At 40.5% G+C, this 13,059-nt stretch overlaps 1 protein-coding gene across 2 annotated transcripts in view; it reads left to right on the forward strand.

Moving 5' to 3' along the window:
• GOLGA1 (golgin A1) overlaps nt 1–13,059 on the forward strand; it is a 135,787-nt gene that overhangs the window by 96,534 nt on the left and 26,194 nt on the right. For both annotated transcript variants that reach the window (XM_033962133.1, XM_033962132.1), the window contains exon 18: nt 3,980–4,082. In XM_033962133.1, the coding sequence (XP_033818024.1) occupies nt 3,980–4,082 (103 nt within the window). The remainder of the gene's footprint in view (nt 1–3,979; nt 4,083–13,059) is intronic.

The raw sequence follows: 13,059 nt of genomic DNA on the forward strand, positions 1-13,059 counted from the left end.
CTACACACAAGATGGGTTAGTTGCATTTGAAAATATAAGAACATAAGAATAGCCTTGCTGGGTCAGACCAATGGTCCATCAAGCCCAGTAGCCCGTTCTCACGGTGGCCAATCCAGGTCACTAGTACCTGGCCAAAACCCAAAGTGTAGCAATATTCCATGCTACCAATACAGGGCAAGCAGTGGTTTCCCCCATGTCTTTCTTAATAATAGACTATGGACTTTTCCTCCAGGAATTTGTCCAAGCCTTTCTTAAAAACAGCTACGCTATTCACTCTTACCACATCCTCTGGCAATGCGTTCCAGAGCTTAACTATTCTCTGGGTGACAAAAAATTTCCTCCTATTGGTTTTAAAAGTATTTCCCTGTAGCGGAGGAGCTGGAACCTGTGATGGAACAGGGAAGGAGGAGGTGGGACCCATTGGGATAGTTCCCGGAATATCTACTCCTGCTCCTTTAATAAGACCTGAGGTGATCGACATGGAAGCTATTTGGAGTGGACTTGAATCCTTACATAAGGTATGCTCTCAATTTGTTTCCTCAGTCCAGAGCACCAACATCCAATTTAAAACTTTGGAAGAGAAATTTCAAAAACAGTCCTGGTAGAATGGACAATTTAGAAAAATGAATAGCAGAACTTAAGATTTCCATTAATTCACAACTGAAGGAAAAGTCTTTTCTTATTAGAAAAATGGAAAATTTGGAAAATGCTTTAAGAACAGTTCTAAAAATCCTGCCAGAGGATGTGTGCCCTTATGCACCCCTTTGTGTGTTAATGTTCAAAATACTAGCATTTACGTGCATATGTATATACTAAATGTAAAAGTGCCAGCAGGATACTTAAGCGCTGTTCTGAAAGGGCACTTGTAAGTAGCATAGCACATACACGCAAGGGGGTGTACACATGGACAGAGCATGAGTGGGACTCCCACATATGTGTGTAACTTACTGTAGGTTATGTACTTCCCTGCTATATTTGTGCACCTGCAGCTACACCAAGTCTGTGGCTGGTGTAAGTGTAAGATGTGCCGAAACCAGATTACACTAGTGTGTTACAACAGAACATAAATGCTCAGATGCCATTAAACAGCAGGTTCTTACTGCATGGTATTGTAGCAATTTTGTAATTTCTACCTTTAATGCTTTCACAAAGCAGTATTTTCTGTATTGCCCAACATGTGTCATCCTCTGTATAGTGTTGCATAGTCAAAAGCTTTCATTTCAGTTTAGACAGGAGCTGCTAGACGAGGCAGTCAGCTCTTTGTTTTTGGGTGGTATTAAGACCGTTTGCTCTTTGGGTCATATAGAATGTGCATATTGTATTTCTTGGTTTTATATCCTTCAGGCTTCTCCATAGTTGTGACTCAGGGATATGTAGTATGCAGTGACGCTTGTGTCCTTTTTCTATCAACCATTCAACCAACTGCATTATACATGTCCTGGATGAGAGGGGAAAAATAACATAAAACCTTTAACTCTAGGCTTATAGTAGAGTAATCCAAGTCTTTCTACAGTGATAGAGAGTTACAGCTGGTGCATTAGAGATCATTCAATTTATAATTGAGTACACTTCCCCCTTCGAATCCGTGGTTTCAGCATCCGTGGATTTGGTTATTCGCAATTTTAAACAAAAAAAAAATAATTTTAATTTTTCAGGCTATTTTAAGCCCTGTAAGCCCCCCTTAAGCCTTACCTGGTGGACTAGCGGGTTTTCGGGGCAGGAGCGATCTTCGCACGGGGCAGCAGCATGGGAAGATCGCTCCTGCCCCGAAAACCCACTAGACCACCAGGTAAGGCTTAAGGGGGGGTTTACAGGGCTTAAAATAGCTGGGGGGAAGCGGGGGTTAGGGGCAGAACCGGCCCTAATATTATTTGCAGTTTTTTAATATTTGTGGGCTGGATCTGCCCCTAACCCCTGTGGATACGGAGGGAGAAGTGTATTTTAAAATATGTACTGCCTCTATCTAATATAGTCATATGAATTTTAGAGGGAAATGAAGTCTCTTATAGCTAATGAAAAAATACAAGTTTTCAAGGCCATGTGGCATTCTCATTCAAAAGTGATGGTGACATCTTCATTGTGTCATCCTGAATACTTGTATTTACTTGTACTTATGTACCACCATCTCTTCTTTTTTTTTACTTTTTCTTTGATTCTTTCAAAAGGGATGCCACAACTACTAAGACTCCAAGATACTTCTCTTGAGGATATGTCATGTATTAGCATTGTAGAAATAGTGAAGATTCCTTGATTTTGCAGTGCACACACCTTAGTCCTGTTGAAGTGTCTGAGACTGTGAACATAGCAAAACATAATATATGAGGATCATTTCATAAAACATACATTGGGGAGTGGATAATACAATTGCAGTAAACCTTGTTTCACTTTCACTTCAGTGCTTGAAGTAGCAGGACGTGTGCTTAGGAGCTCTGTAGTGTACATGATGTGGCTGTGACAAGTGTGGGAAATGGAGGCTGCAGGTGTCTCAGGTACTGTGTCTGTTGACTCTACGTGGCAAAAACCCGATAGAAATCCACAGTGCGTTACGTGAAGTTTGTGGTGAGTTAACAGTGGACCGTAGTACAGTTTCTCGGTGGGAAACTTGTTTTCGGAGTGTTCGTGTGAGCATGGATGATGATGCAAGACCAGAAAGGCCGAAATCAACAACCGATGAACGATGTGTGAAACTCATGGCTGATGCTCTTGAACAAGATTGTCATGTGACATGCGAGGAACTTTATGAAACCACAGGGATTCCACTGGCATCAGTATACTGACAAATGATTTAAAAAAGAGAAAAATTTCTGTGCAATGGATCCCCCACTTCTTGACTGCTGAACAGCAGCAGAGACGCCTGGACAATGCAACCGTGCTGGAACAAAGATTCGACATTGAAGGTCAGGCATTCTTGAATCGCATTGTTGCTATTGATGAAACGTGGGTCAGAGACTTTGAGCTGGAGCTGATATCACAGTCCAATGAGTGGAAAGCTCCATCTTCCCCATGACCAAAAAAATTTTGGTGAGCTCAATCAAAAACAAATGATGATTTTTGCTTAGGCTCATGAAGGCATCATCATTACAGACAAAGTTCCATGTGGAAGAAGTGTCACAGCAGCATATTATTGTGATTTTTTTTTACAAAAAATGTGCAGAAAAATGCACAAAACCCGACCTCAGTTGCTCTTGGCTGGGCCACTCATTCTTCATGACAACACTCGCCCGCACATAGGGAATGTCATCATTGAAAAACTATGCGAATACGGCTGGGAGGTGTTACCTGAAGCTCCCTACAGTCCAGACATGAGTCCACCAGACTTAGACCTTTTTACAAAGTTGAAACAACCTATGTGTGGACATCGTTTTGCATCTCTGGAAGAGTTTTCTTCCGCTGTTACCCAAGCCATTCGGCAACTGAACAAAAACGGTGTCTTGCATGGAATAATGAAGCTTCCAGGATGCTGGGACTCGGTCATTGCAAAGCAGGGAGACTATATTGAAGGATTGTAAAGAAATACTTGAAAAAAAAAATAAAACATGTAAAATTACAAAAAATAGTGTGCATTATTTATGAAATGATCCTCGTAGTAAATGACAGCAGATAAAGACCCAAATGGTCCATCTAGTCTGTCCAACCGTAAACTTGTTCCTTTTTAGGCCTTTTAGATAATGATATAGATTTTTTAAAAAAAATAAACCCACCACTTAATAAGGAATTACTGAAAAGATTTGTTAGAATGTAATTTTAGACTAGCAGTCAACCTTAAATCTTATGCGTGAAGAAGGCCGCCTGCAAGTCACAGGAGAAATGGTGATTACTGCCTCTTAACAGGCAGGAATAAAATTTTTGCTGCTGTTGTGAGACAGTATCGGTGATGGAGAAATGTCCTTCCTTTGCATTACTAGAGTTTATTTTAACAATTTTAGAATGCCTTTGGCTTGATCTTTCTTTGATCATTTGGTTTGCTGGGGTTTTCCAGGTCACAGACTTGACAAGGTTAATAAATGGAAAAGACCAGTCAATTTCTGAAAAAAGTGCTGAAGTCCTGCAAAAACAGGAGGAACTAGACAAACTTAAGGAAGGTGAGAGGAATCTATTCTTGATGTTTTCTTCAATTACACGATGGAAACTTAACATTAATTTTTTTTAAATTATAATGAGGATCCCCTAATGATAGCTTAGAAAGATTCCCAATTATGATCTCATTTGTATTTCTGTGGTGCTAATGTTTTATCTTAATATTTTATTTGCACTAATTATCATTTTTAATTTAAATGCATTTACTCTTTACCTGAAATTCATTTTTTTTGGCAATGATAAAAAAAGGATCACGTTAGCACTATGTGCTGGTACCATTCTTCCCACCTTTTATAAACAATTATAATTTTATTTTGCCTTTGTGATCAACACTTTGTCTCATTCTTTTTTTTTTTTTTTTTTTTAATGTTCACATCCCTGCTCTGTCTTGTTACATATAAATTACACATCTCTCTTCATATTTGCGGGGGATAGGGGCACAGCTCCCTCGTGAATATTAAAAAAATCACAAATAAATTTAGGGATCTTATCCTGACTCACTCCCAGCTCCCTCCACAGCTTACCTTTGAATCTCTGGTGGTGTAGGGGTGATGAAATCTGCTATCAAAAATAGCTGCCTCAAGTTCCCACAGCAGTCTCACTGCGGGAACTCACAGTACTGATGTTGGAACTTGCAGCAGCCATTTTTGATCGCAGATCTATATGGGGCAGGCGCGTAGGAGGATCGCTCCTGCTCCTTTTCACCGCTACACCACCAATGCTTCAAAGGTAAGCTGTGAAGGTGGGAGAGAGGTTGCTTGTTTGGAGACGTGCAAATAACCGAACTCGCAAATCCCAAAACCGCAAATATGGAGGGAGACCTGTACAAGCCAGTTAATTTTGGTAGAAACCTTTTCGCTTATCGGGAGGGTATCTGCACTGATGTGACGCGATGCCGTCCTGACATCTCTGCTAACTGGAAGCTTTTCAAACCCCAGACAAAATGCCGGGTTTGAAAAGCCATCCAGACCCCCCAGATAGTCTTCGAAAAGGAGGACATGTCCAAGGAAATCCAGACATCTAGTAATGCTAGCTCTTTCTATATACATTACATTACTGTGGATCGCTCATATTCCCCTTTAGGAGCTCTATGTGATTTACTAGAAGAGGGAAACAACATTTATCCCAGGATAAGCAGGCAGCATATTCTCACAGATGGGTGACATCATTCACGGAGTCTGATTTGGACAATGCAAAAGTGTACTGTCCCTTTACCTTCTTTAGAGGTTTTGAGACTGCCCGTACCACACATGCGCAAGTGCCTTCCTGCCTGACATCATCTCACGAGGCCATCAGTTCTTAGTCTTCCGTGGAGCTAAGAAGTTGTGTTTTTGGAGTGTCTACAAGTGCACGATTTTTCACAATTTTTCTTGCCTTCCCTACTTTTTTTGACTTATTTTCCTGAGGCCTTAAGGCCCCTTTCAGCCTTTGGGTAGCCAGGCTGCATCAACCATTTTTTTTTTTTTTTTGCTTTTCCTTACCCGACTACTAGAAAAATTGCATCTTTTGATTTCACCGAGGCTATCTTTCCATTCATGTCTAAGCCTGCTAGCGGTGCTCTCGATGTAACGGGGCCATATCAGTCACTGACTCCCATAAGTGGTGTATTTAGGGCCTTGGTCCTGAACATCGAGTCGACTCTTGTACCCCCTGCTTAATGCTTCAGAAGCGTTTCTTGAAGGCTTGGTGTCTCCAGCAAGAGAAGCTTTTTGGATCCTCCTCATCGATGTCTGCCATGGATGCTCTGGGGTCTTCGGTATCACTATCAACCTCGGTACCAGTTCCAGCATCGGTACCATCAGTTCTCCATACTAGGTAGTCTGCTTCGCCCTTCCTATCAGATGCCCATGGCATCTCCAGCATTGAGTAAGTCGATGAATGCCAAACGTTAGCATCAGCAGCATTCCCCATCAGTGCAGGAGTTGTCATCTCTGAGGCATGCTTATTCATCGAGGTTGATGACTCCCTACCGCACCATCTGTACTAACTCAAACTATGGTACTGGTGCCTTCTAACCAAGATCAATTTCGGGTACTTCACAAAAAGCTAACTGCAATACTGAAAATGCAGTTGGCACCAGCAGCTATCCAGACCCTTACAGTACTGGCCCAGCCCGAGCATGGCGTTTTAAAGGCCCAAGGTACCATTTCTCACTCCCCTTCACCTGTCAGAGCTGTGTTGGAGAGGTCCTCCAGTTCTAGATCTTGTGCCAGCATGCCTCTGAGCACAGAAGGCCGTAACTTAGATAACTTTGGCCATCGCCTTTTCCAGAATGCAATGCTTACCAGCCACATTCTTAATTAAATTATTTCATGTCTGTCTATTTTAAACAACTGGTACAATATCGTTCACAGTTTGAACAGTTTTATCCTCCACACCAGCTTCTGGACTTTCAACAATCCACCTTTAATCTATTACAGACCAGGAAATTCATGGCTGGGTCTGCCTTTGATGCATTTGAAGTGTCTTGAAGAGCCTCAGCTCTTTCTATATTAATGCAGCATGGATTCTCCTCTTGGATTTAGACCCTATAGTACAAAATTGCTTCACCAATTTCCCATGCTTGGGGGATGTACGTTTTGACAATAAAGTAGAACAGGCCATGCAGAAAATTACCCAAACTCAATGAACTGGATCTAGCACCTTCACTTCCAGACCTTCACCAACATGAGTCCAATTAATAGGACTGCTTTAAAGATCTACGCCATACCTAGAGATGATTCTATGGCAATTGATCTCAATTTTACTTACATTTCAGAGTATGAGCCTCAGTGGCCTACTGAATAATGCATTCACCAGAGATTGTGGGGTCAAGTCTTCTATACAGCTTAAATATACACTATTTCCATGGACTTGCTTCCAACTCTCTTCTACTCCACTTACTGTCAGTGGCGTTTCACATTCTGAGCATTACAGCTCCTAGTCTACTGCAAGTATTCCACATATCTTCTTTTATTAACATTACTACTTTTCACTTATATAGCGCTGAAAGGCGTATGCAGCACTGTTCATGTTGACATTTATAGACTGTCCCTGCTTGGAAGACCTTACAATCTAAATTGGACAGACAGACATGACATATAAGATTGGGGATGCAGAGCCCAAGGTGAGAGGAGTTGAAAGTATTCTCAAAGAGGTAGGCTTTTAATTGAGCCTTGAACACTGCCAGAGACGGAGCCCGCCTTAGGGGTTCGGGCAGCTTGTTCCAAGCATATGGCGCAGCAAGGTAAAAGGGACAGTCTGGAGTTGGCAGTTGAAGAGAAGGACACCGGTAGGAGGGACTTACTAGCTGAGCGGAGCTCACGGAGGTATCATAGGGGGAGATAAGTGAAGACAGATAGTGAGCAACAGCTGAGTGAGTGCACTTGTAGGTCAGCAAGAGGAGTTTGAATTGTATTCAGAAATGGATAAGAAGCCAATGAAGTGACTTTAGGAAAGGGGTAACGTGAGTATAGCGGCTCTCTCAGAATATAAGTCGTGCAGCCGAATTCTGGACTAATTGGAGGGGAGTGAGATGGCTATGCGGAAGACCTGAGAGTAGTGAATTGCAGTAGTCATCAAACAAACCTTCATCAAACAAATGCACTGGCTACCCATCCCATCATAAATAACATTCAAAATATCTTGCATCATTCACCGCATACTTTATGGAAACTCTGCGGGCTCACTCATCCAACTCTTCTCAATAGCATGGTCTACTTCCCGCAGAACCCGCAATTGGATGCTACTAAATCTCCCATCCACTAAAGACCTTCACTATAAATGAGTTTTCCAATCCATGCTTACCTTCCTAGGAGTCAAAACTTGGAACGGCCTTACAGAAAAGACCACGAAAAATAAAAGAACAAGAGGGCACTTGGAAAAGTTGATAGGAGACAGATTCAAAACAAATACTAGGAAGTTCTTTTTTACCAACGTCTGGTGGACACCTGGAATGCGCTTCCAGAGGACGTAATTGGGCAGAGTACGGTACTGTGGTTCAAGAAAGGATTAGACAAATTCCTACTGGAAAAGGGGATAGAGGGGTATAGATAGAAGATTACTGCACAGGTCCTGGACCTGTTGGGCCACCACGTGAGCGGACTGCTGGGCACGATGGACCTCGGGTCTGACCCAGCAGAGGCATTTCTTATGTTCTTATGTACCAGAACTGAACCTTGCCACATCATCTTCCAAAGAAAACTGAAAACCCATCTGTTCGATACTTAATCTCCTTTACCCTCTCTTCTCTCCCTTTCCCTTCCTCCTCTCTCTCCTCTTTTTCTCTCCTTCCTCTCCTTCTTACCTATCTACCTCCTCTCTCTCCCTCCCCTTTCACCTCTCTTTACAGTCGCCTTGAGCCTGTATAGATATGAGCAACGCACAAATAGAAGATTAGATTAGATTAGTCTAAGCGTGAGGTGATGAGGGCGTGGATAAGTATTTTGGTAGTGTGCTCAGAGAGGAATTTTGGTAATATATGTGATTAATTTCTTTTATCAAGGCAAGATTAATTTACTATAGCTTATTCCTATGCCAGAACTTATGGACTTACTGAGTTTTGACAAGGATTAAGCTATAGTAAGATTAAACTTGTTAGTTTTCTTTTCACTATATGGTTTCATAACAATTAGATTGTAAGCTCTTCTGAGGTCTATTAAATGTCTATGTACAGTGCTGCATATGCTTTTAGCACTATATAAATGATAAATAGTAGTAGTGTGAACCAGCTGATACCTCTGTAGCTCTCTCCAATTCACTTCATGAAAAACGAGGGTTTCCACTCTATACTGATCGATAGTGCTCTTGGTATATTCCTGTACTAATGTGCAGAGGCCATGCACACGTTTTTCATTGCTGGAGGCAGCGCAAGAAGGAAAAATATATGCACTTGATGTGCTCGTACTCCACTATGCTAAATTTTCTGGGAAACGGTAATGGTGATTGACACTACACCAGAGGCTTTAAAGTATTCTTCAGTGGGAGCCACAAGACAGGCGCTACACTACAAATTGTAAATTGTATGAAGACCGTTTACTCTATCCCCAGATGCTGGAAGTAGGCAGTAGGAGGTCATCATAGTACAGAATGCAGGAAGCACATTGTGAAATGTAATCTCTTTACATATTTACAATCACCTCAATGCGCGCTCATCCTACTGCTATTCATGTTTTCCCTTCCTTTCACAACCAACCTTTGACTATTCAACTGACATCTCAATTCTTAAAGGGATTTCTGTAGTCCAACCTTCGATCAACCTTCTTCTAGTTGCTTGGAACCTCACATTGTTTTCACTGCTTGAATTTGACACATTTTGAGCTCTGCATACCATGAAGACTATGAGATATCATTTTCCCAAAAAGTACATTGCTGCACATGTGACTCCTTTTAGCCTATATGGATTAGAAAGACTCTGCTATGATACGAAGACTCAATGATAAGTCGGGTCTAGGACAGTTCCCATGTATTCTCTGACTTGAGTCGGTTGCAGATTTGTCATTGGCAGCACATTCTTCTTGTTCCTTTACATGAACTATAGATTTGGTGTTCTGCTGGATTTTCCTTTCAATGGGACCTTTATCATCTAGTCGTCTTCCTCATGGAAGCCACAAGAGCAGAGGGTCAAAGCTACTACCACCAAGCATTTTCTCCCTGGGAGACCTGTATTTCACTTATTACACAGTACACTTGCCTTGTTCTACTGCCTATGTGGACCTAAGCCTTTCCAAACTTCAACTCATCTGTTACTGTCCTTTAATACCAACAAACTAGGAGCTTCGGTAATCAAGATATCAATATCTCCATAATCAGCATACTGCATATCATACTGCCATACTCGGGCTGGACTGCCACTGGATAGTCATGCTGCTATGCATAAAGTGAGATTATATACTCTTTGTGTCTTTCTAAATATAAATACAAGGACTAGTCACCAACATAATTACTTAAAGTTAGTAGTCACTTCATATAATTTTTGTAATTTTTATATATATGTGTGTGGACCTTCAGATAGCCCTTGGGTACTATACACCCAGCTGCTGCTGTTCTTCGTCGGTCCAGCCTTTATTAATTTATTTCTACACAACTCATATTGTAATTTTATAATTTTTTCTTGTAATTTTGTGAAAGTAAACTTTTTTTTTTTAAACTAAAAAGACCGTCACTTAACTTATAGTGATCTTGTCTCTATCCTGCATTTGCCTCTCCCGAGTTGCATGTTTCAGATTGAAACTTTTCATCAGGGTCGAGGGAAACATTTACCGGAGCTACATCATGTTAGATTGCCCAATGTAGCTCCGGTAAATGTTTCCCTCGACCCTGATGAAAAGTTTAAATCTGAAACATGCAACTCGGGAGAGGCAAATGCAGGATAGAGACAAGATCACTATAAGTTAAGTGACGGTCTTTTTAGTTTTTAAAAAAAAAAGTTTACTTTCACATATATATAAAAAATTACAAAAATTATATGAAGTGACTATTAACTTTAAGTAATTATGTTGGTGACTAGTCCTTGTATTTATATTTAGAAAGACACAAAGAGAATTCAACAGTGGTTATTTATTGATTGGGCTATGCATAAAGTAGCAGCAGTGACAGCCTTAGTAATTTACTCCATTCCCCTCCCATTATGGACATTTTTTGAAGCAGACTGTAATGTCCTCTTCCCAAACTTTCCCATCCCATTTTTGTCTGGAGATTAATTCCAGTCGAAGTAGTCGGTTCAGCCAAACAATTCTACATAATTTTATTCTCTATTTAGTCAACAACTTCCCTTTATCCTATTTGCAGTAGCTAGAGAGTCCAATCTGTGAGAATATGCTGCCTGTAACAGGTGTTATCCAGGGACAGCAGGCAGGCATCCTTCCCACCTCCCCTAGTTGGCTTCTTAGCTTTTTTATTGAACTGATGGTCTTGCGAGCTGACGTAGGGCACTTGCGCATGCGCAGTACGGGCAGTCTCAAAACTTCTACAGAAGTTAACGTGACAGTACACTTTTGCACTGTCTGTACCAGGCTCCTTGGATAACAACACCCATCTGTGAGAATATCTGCTTGCTGTCCCTGGATAACACCTGTTACAGGTAACTAACTGTGCGATCCAGGAGTTACATTATTACATTCTGTGCATGCACGAGGATTACAAACATACGTGGGGATGTAGACTTCATTATATGAGGTAGCAAGGAGTTTCATGTGGTGAGAGTAGATAGAATTAAAAAAAAAAAGAAAAAGAATAGTCTAATCGTGTTATTATATAACATCTCGGCAAATTCTTTCTGTATTCCTTTATCTAAGAGTTGTTGGATAATACAAAATTGACAAAGATAGTAAAATGCAATCTTTGTTAATGGAACAATTTGGTTTTTTTTTAAAAATAATTATTTGTCTAGAATGATGCCAAGGTATTTTTGTGAGGATACCAAGTTGGCTGACTGATCATTAATCTGAGGGGCAAGTGAAGGAGCTTAATCCAGGTAGCAATAGTTTTAGAATAACTGAGGATCTGTTGAAGATTAATGACAAAGCATAATTCAACTTAGAAATGTCAGAAGAGAGAGAGTCAGTAAAAAAAAACTAATTATATCATTGGCATAAATGAAATGCATGCAAACCCAGGTCCTGATGAGTGTTGATAGAGAACTGAGAAATAGGTTAAACAACAAAGTGGCCGATACTAAACAGTGCGGAACTCCACAAAGATGGGGAAAACCATCTGAAACGAGCCCAAAAAGAAACTGAAAAAGACTGTGAGGACAGAAAAGAAGAGAACCAGTGAATTAACTGTTCAGTTAGTCCCAAACCTGAACGCCTAGAAAGAAGTATAGTAAAATGTACATGTATCAAAAACTGCTGTGAGGTCTAGGTAACAACTGATATTTTCCCTTGATCAGTTGATAGAGTGAAGGACTTCTTATAAAGCAAGTTAAGTTAGTTTTCACAGCTATGACCACTACGAAACCCAGATTTCCATAGATGCAAGAGGTGATGTTTATCAGCAAACTCAGTAAGTTGTTGAAACACAAGGCACTTTGTGATCTTAGAGATGTAAGAGGTTGGAAATGGGATGGTAGTTAGAGCAGGCAGAAGAAATTAAGGAAGTTTTCTTAAGAATAGGACAAATAATGGCTTCCATGGGAGAGAGAAAACGCCTATTAATAAATTGTTTCTAATTATAGGCAATAATGTGGCGAGGATATGATATGGTAAAATAAACCACCAGGAAGGAATGGGGTCCAGATAACATGTAGTTAGACGAACAGTACTCACAATTTTTGACAAGATAGTCAAAATAGACAAATTAAATGCATCCAACAATGCAAGTTTACAGGATAATTAGGCTGAGGCAAGTAGACAGAGTGAAAAGCACAAGGCCATTGAGATTGGAAGAGATAGCTGGAACAGGCGTACTAGAAGTTGTTGCAGTAGACAAATGTGGGTGAAGGGCTAAGATCTTATTATGAAAAATAAATTCCAGATCCTCAGCCATAGGACAGCGGGGATCAAGGTAAAGATCATCTGTGTGAAATTCAGTTAGATGAAGAGATGAGTCAACAAACACTGCAATACCCCCTTCTCTAAGCGTTGTTCTATAATGGGAAAAAAAACAAAGAGCGGTCGGGTAGAGTAATCTGATATAATAAAGATTCTTCACCTGTTCTAAGCCAGGTTTCTATCGGGCAAAATATCTTAGCATTAGAAACATTAAATAAATCTAAAAGAGCAGTAGGTTTACCTTTTACTGAATGTGAATTAAGCAGAGAAATTTTAAAAGTATGACCAAGTGCAGATACAGATTCTGGAGCAAAAGAAAGACTGGAAGTAATCTCGTGAGACAGATTGGGAAAGACGATCTGAAAACAAGGGTTGTTTGGAGATAGTGGGTCTGATAGTAAAAGTGGAATGATGAGTCCAAAAGATAGGGATGGAGGAAGACTCCAACTGAGGGGCCATAACAAAAGAAATAGAATGATTTCAAGAAATAACATTCCAGAGAAAATAACTG

Source organism: Geotrypetes seraphini, chromosome 10, assembly GCF_902459505.1.
Source record: "Geotrypetes seraphini chromosome 10, aGeoSer1.1, whole genome shotgun sequence".
NCBI lineage: Eukaryota > Metazoa > Chordata > Amphibia > Gymnophiona > Dermophiidae > Geotrypetes > Geotrypetes seraphini.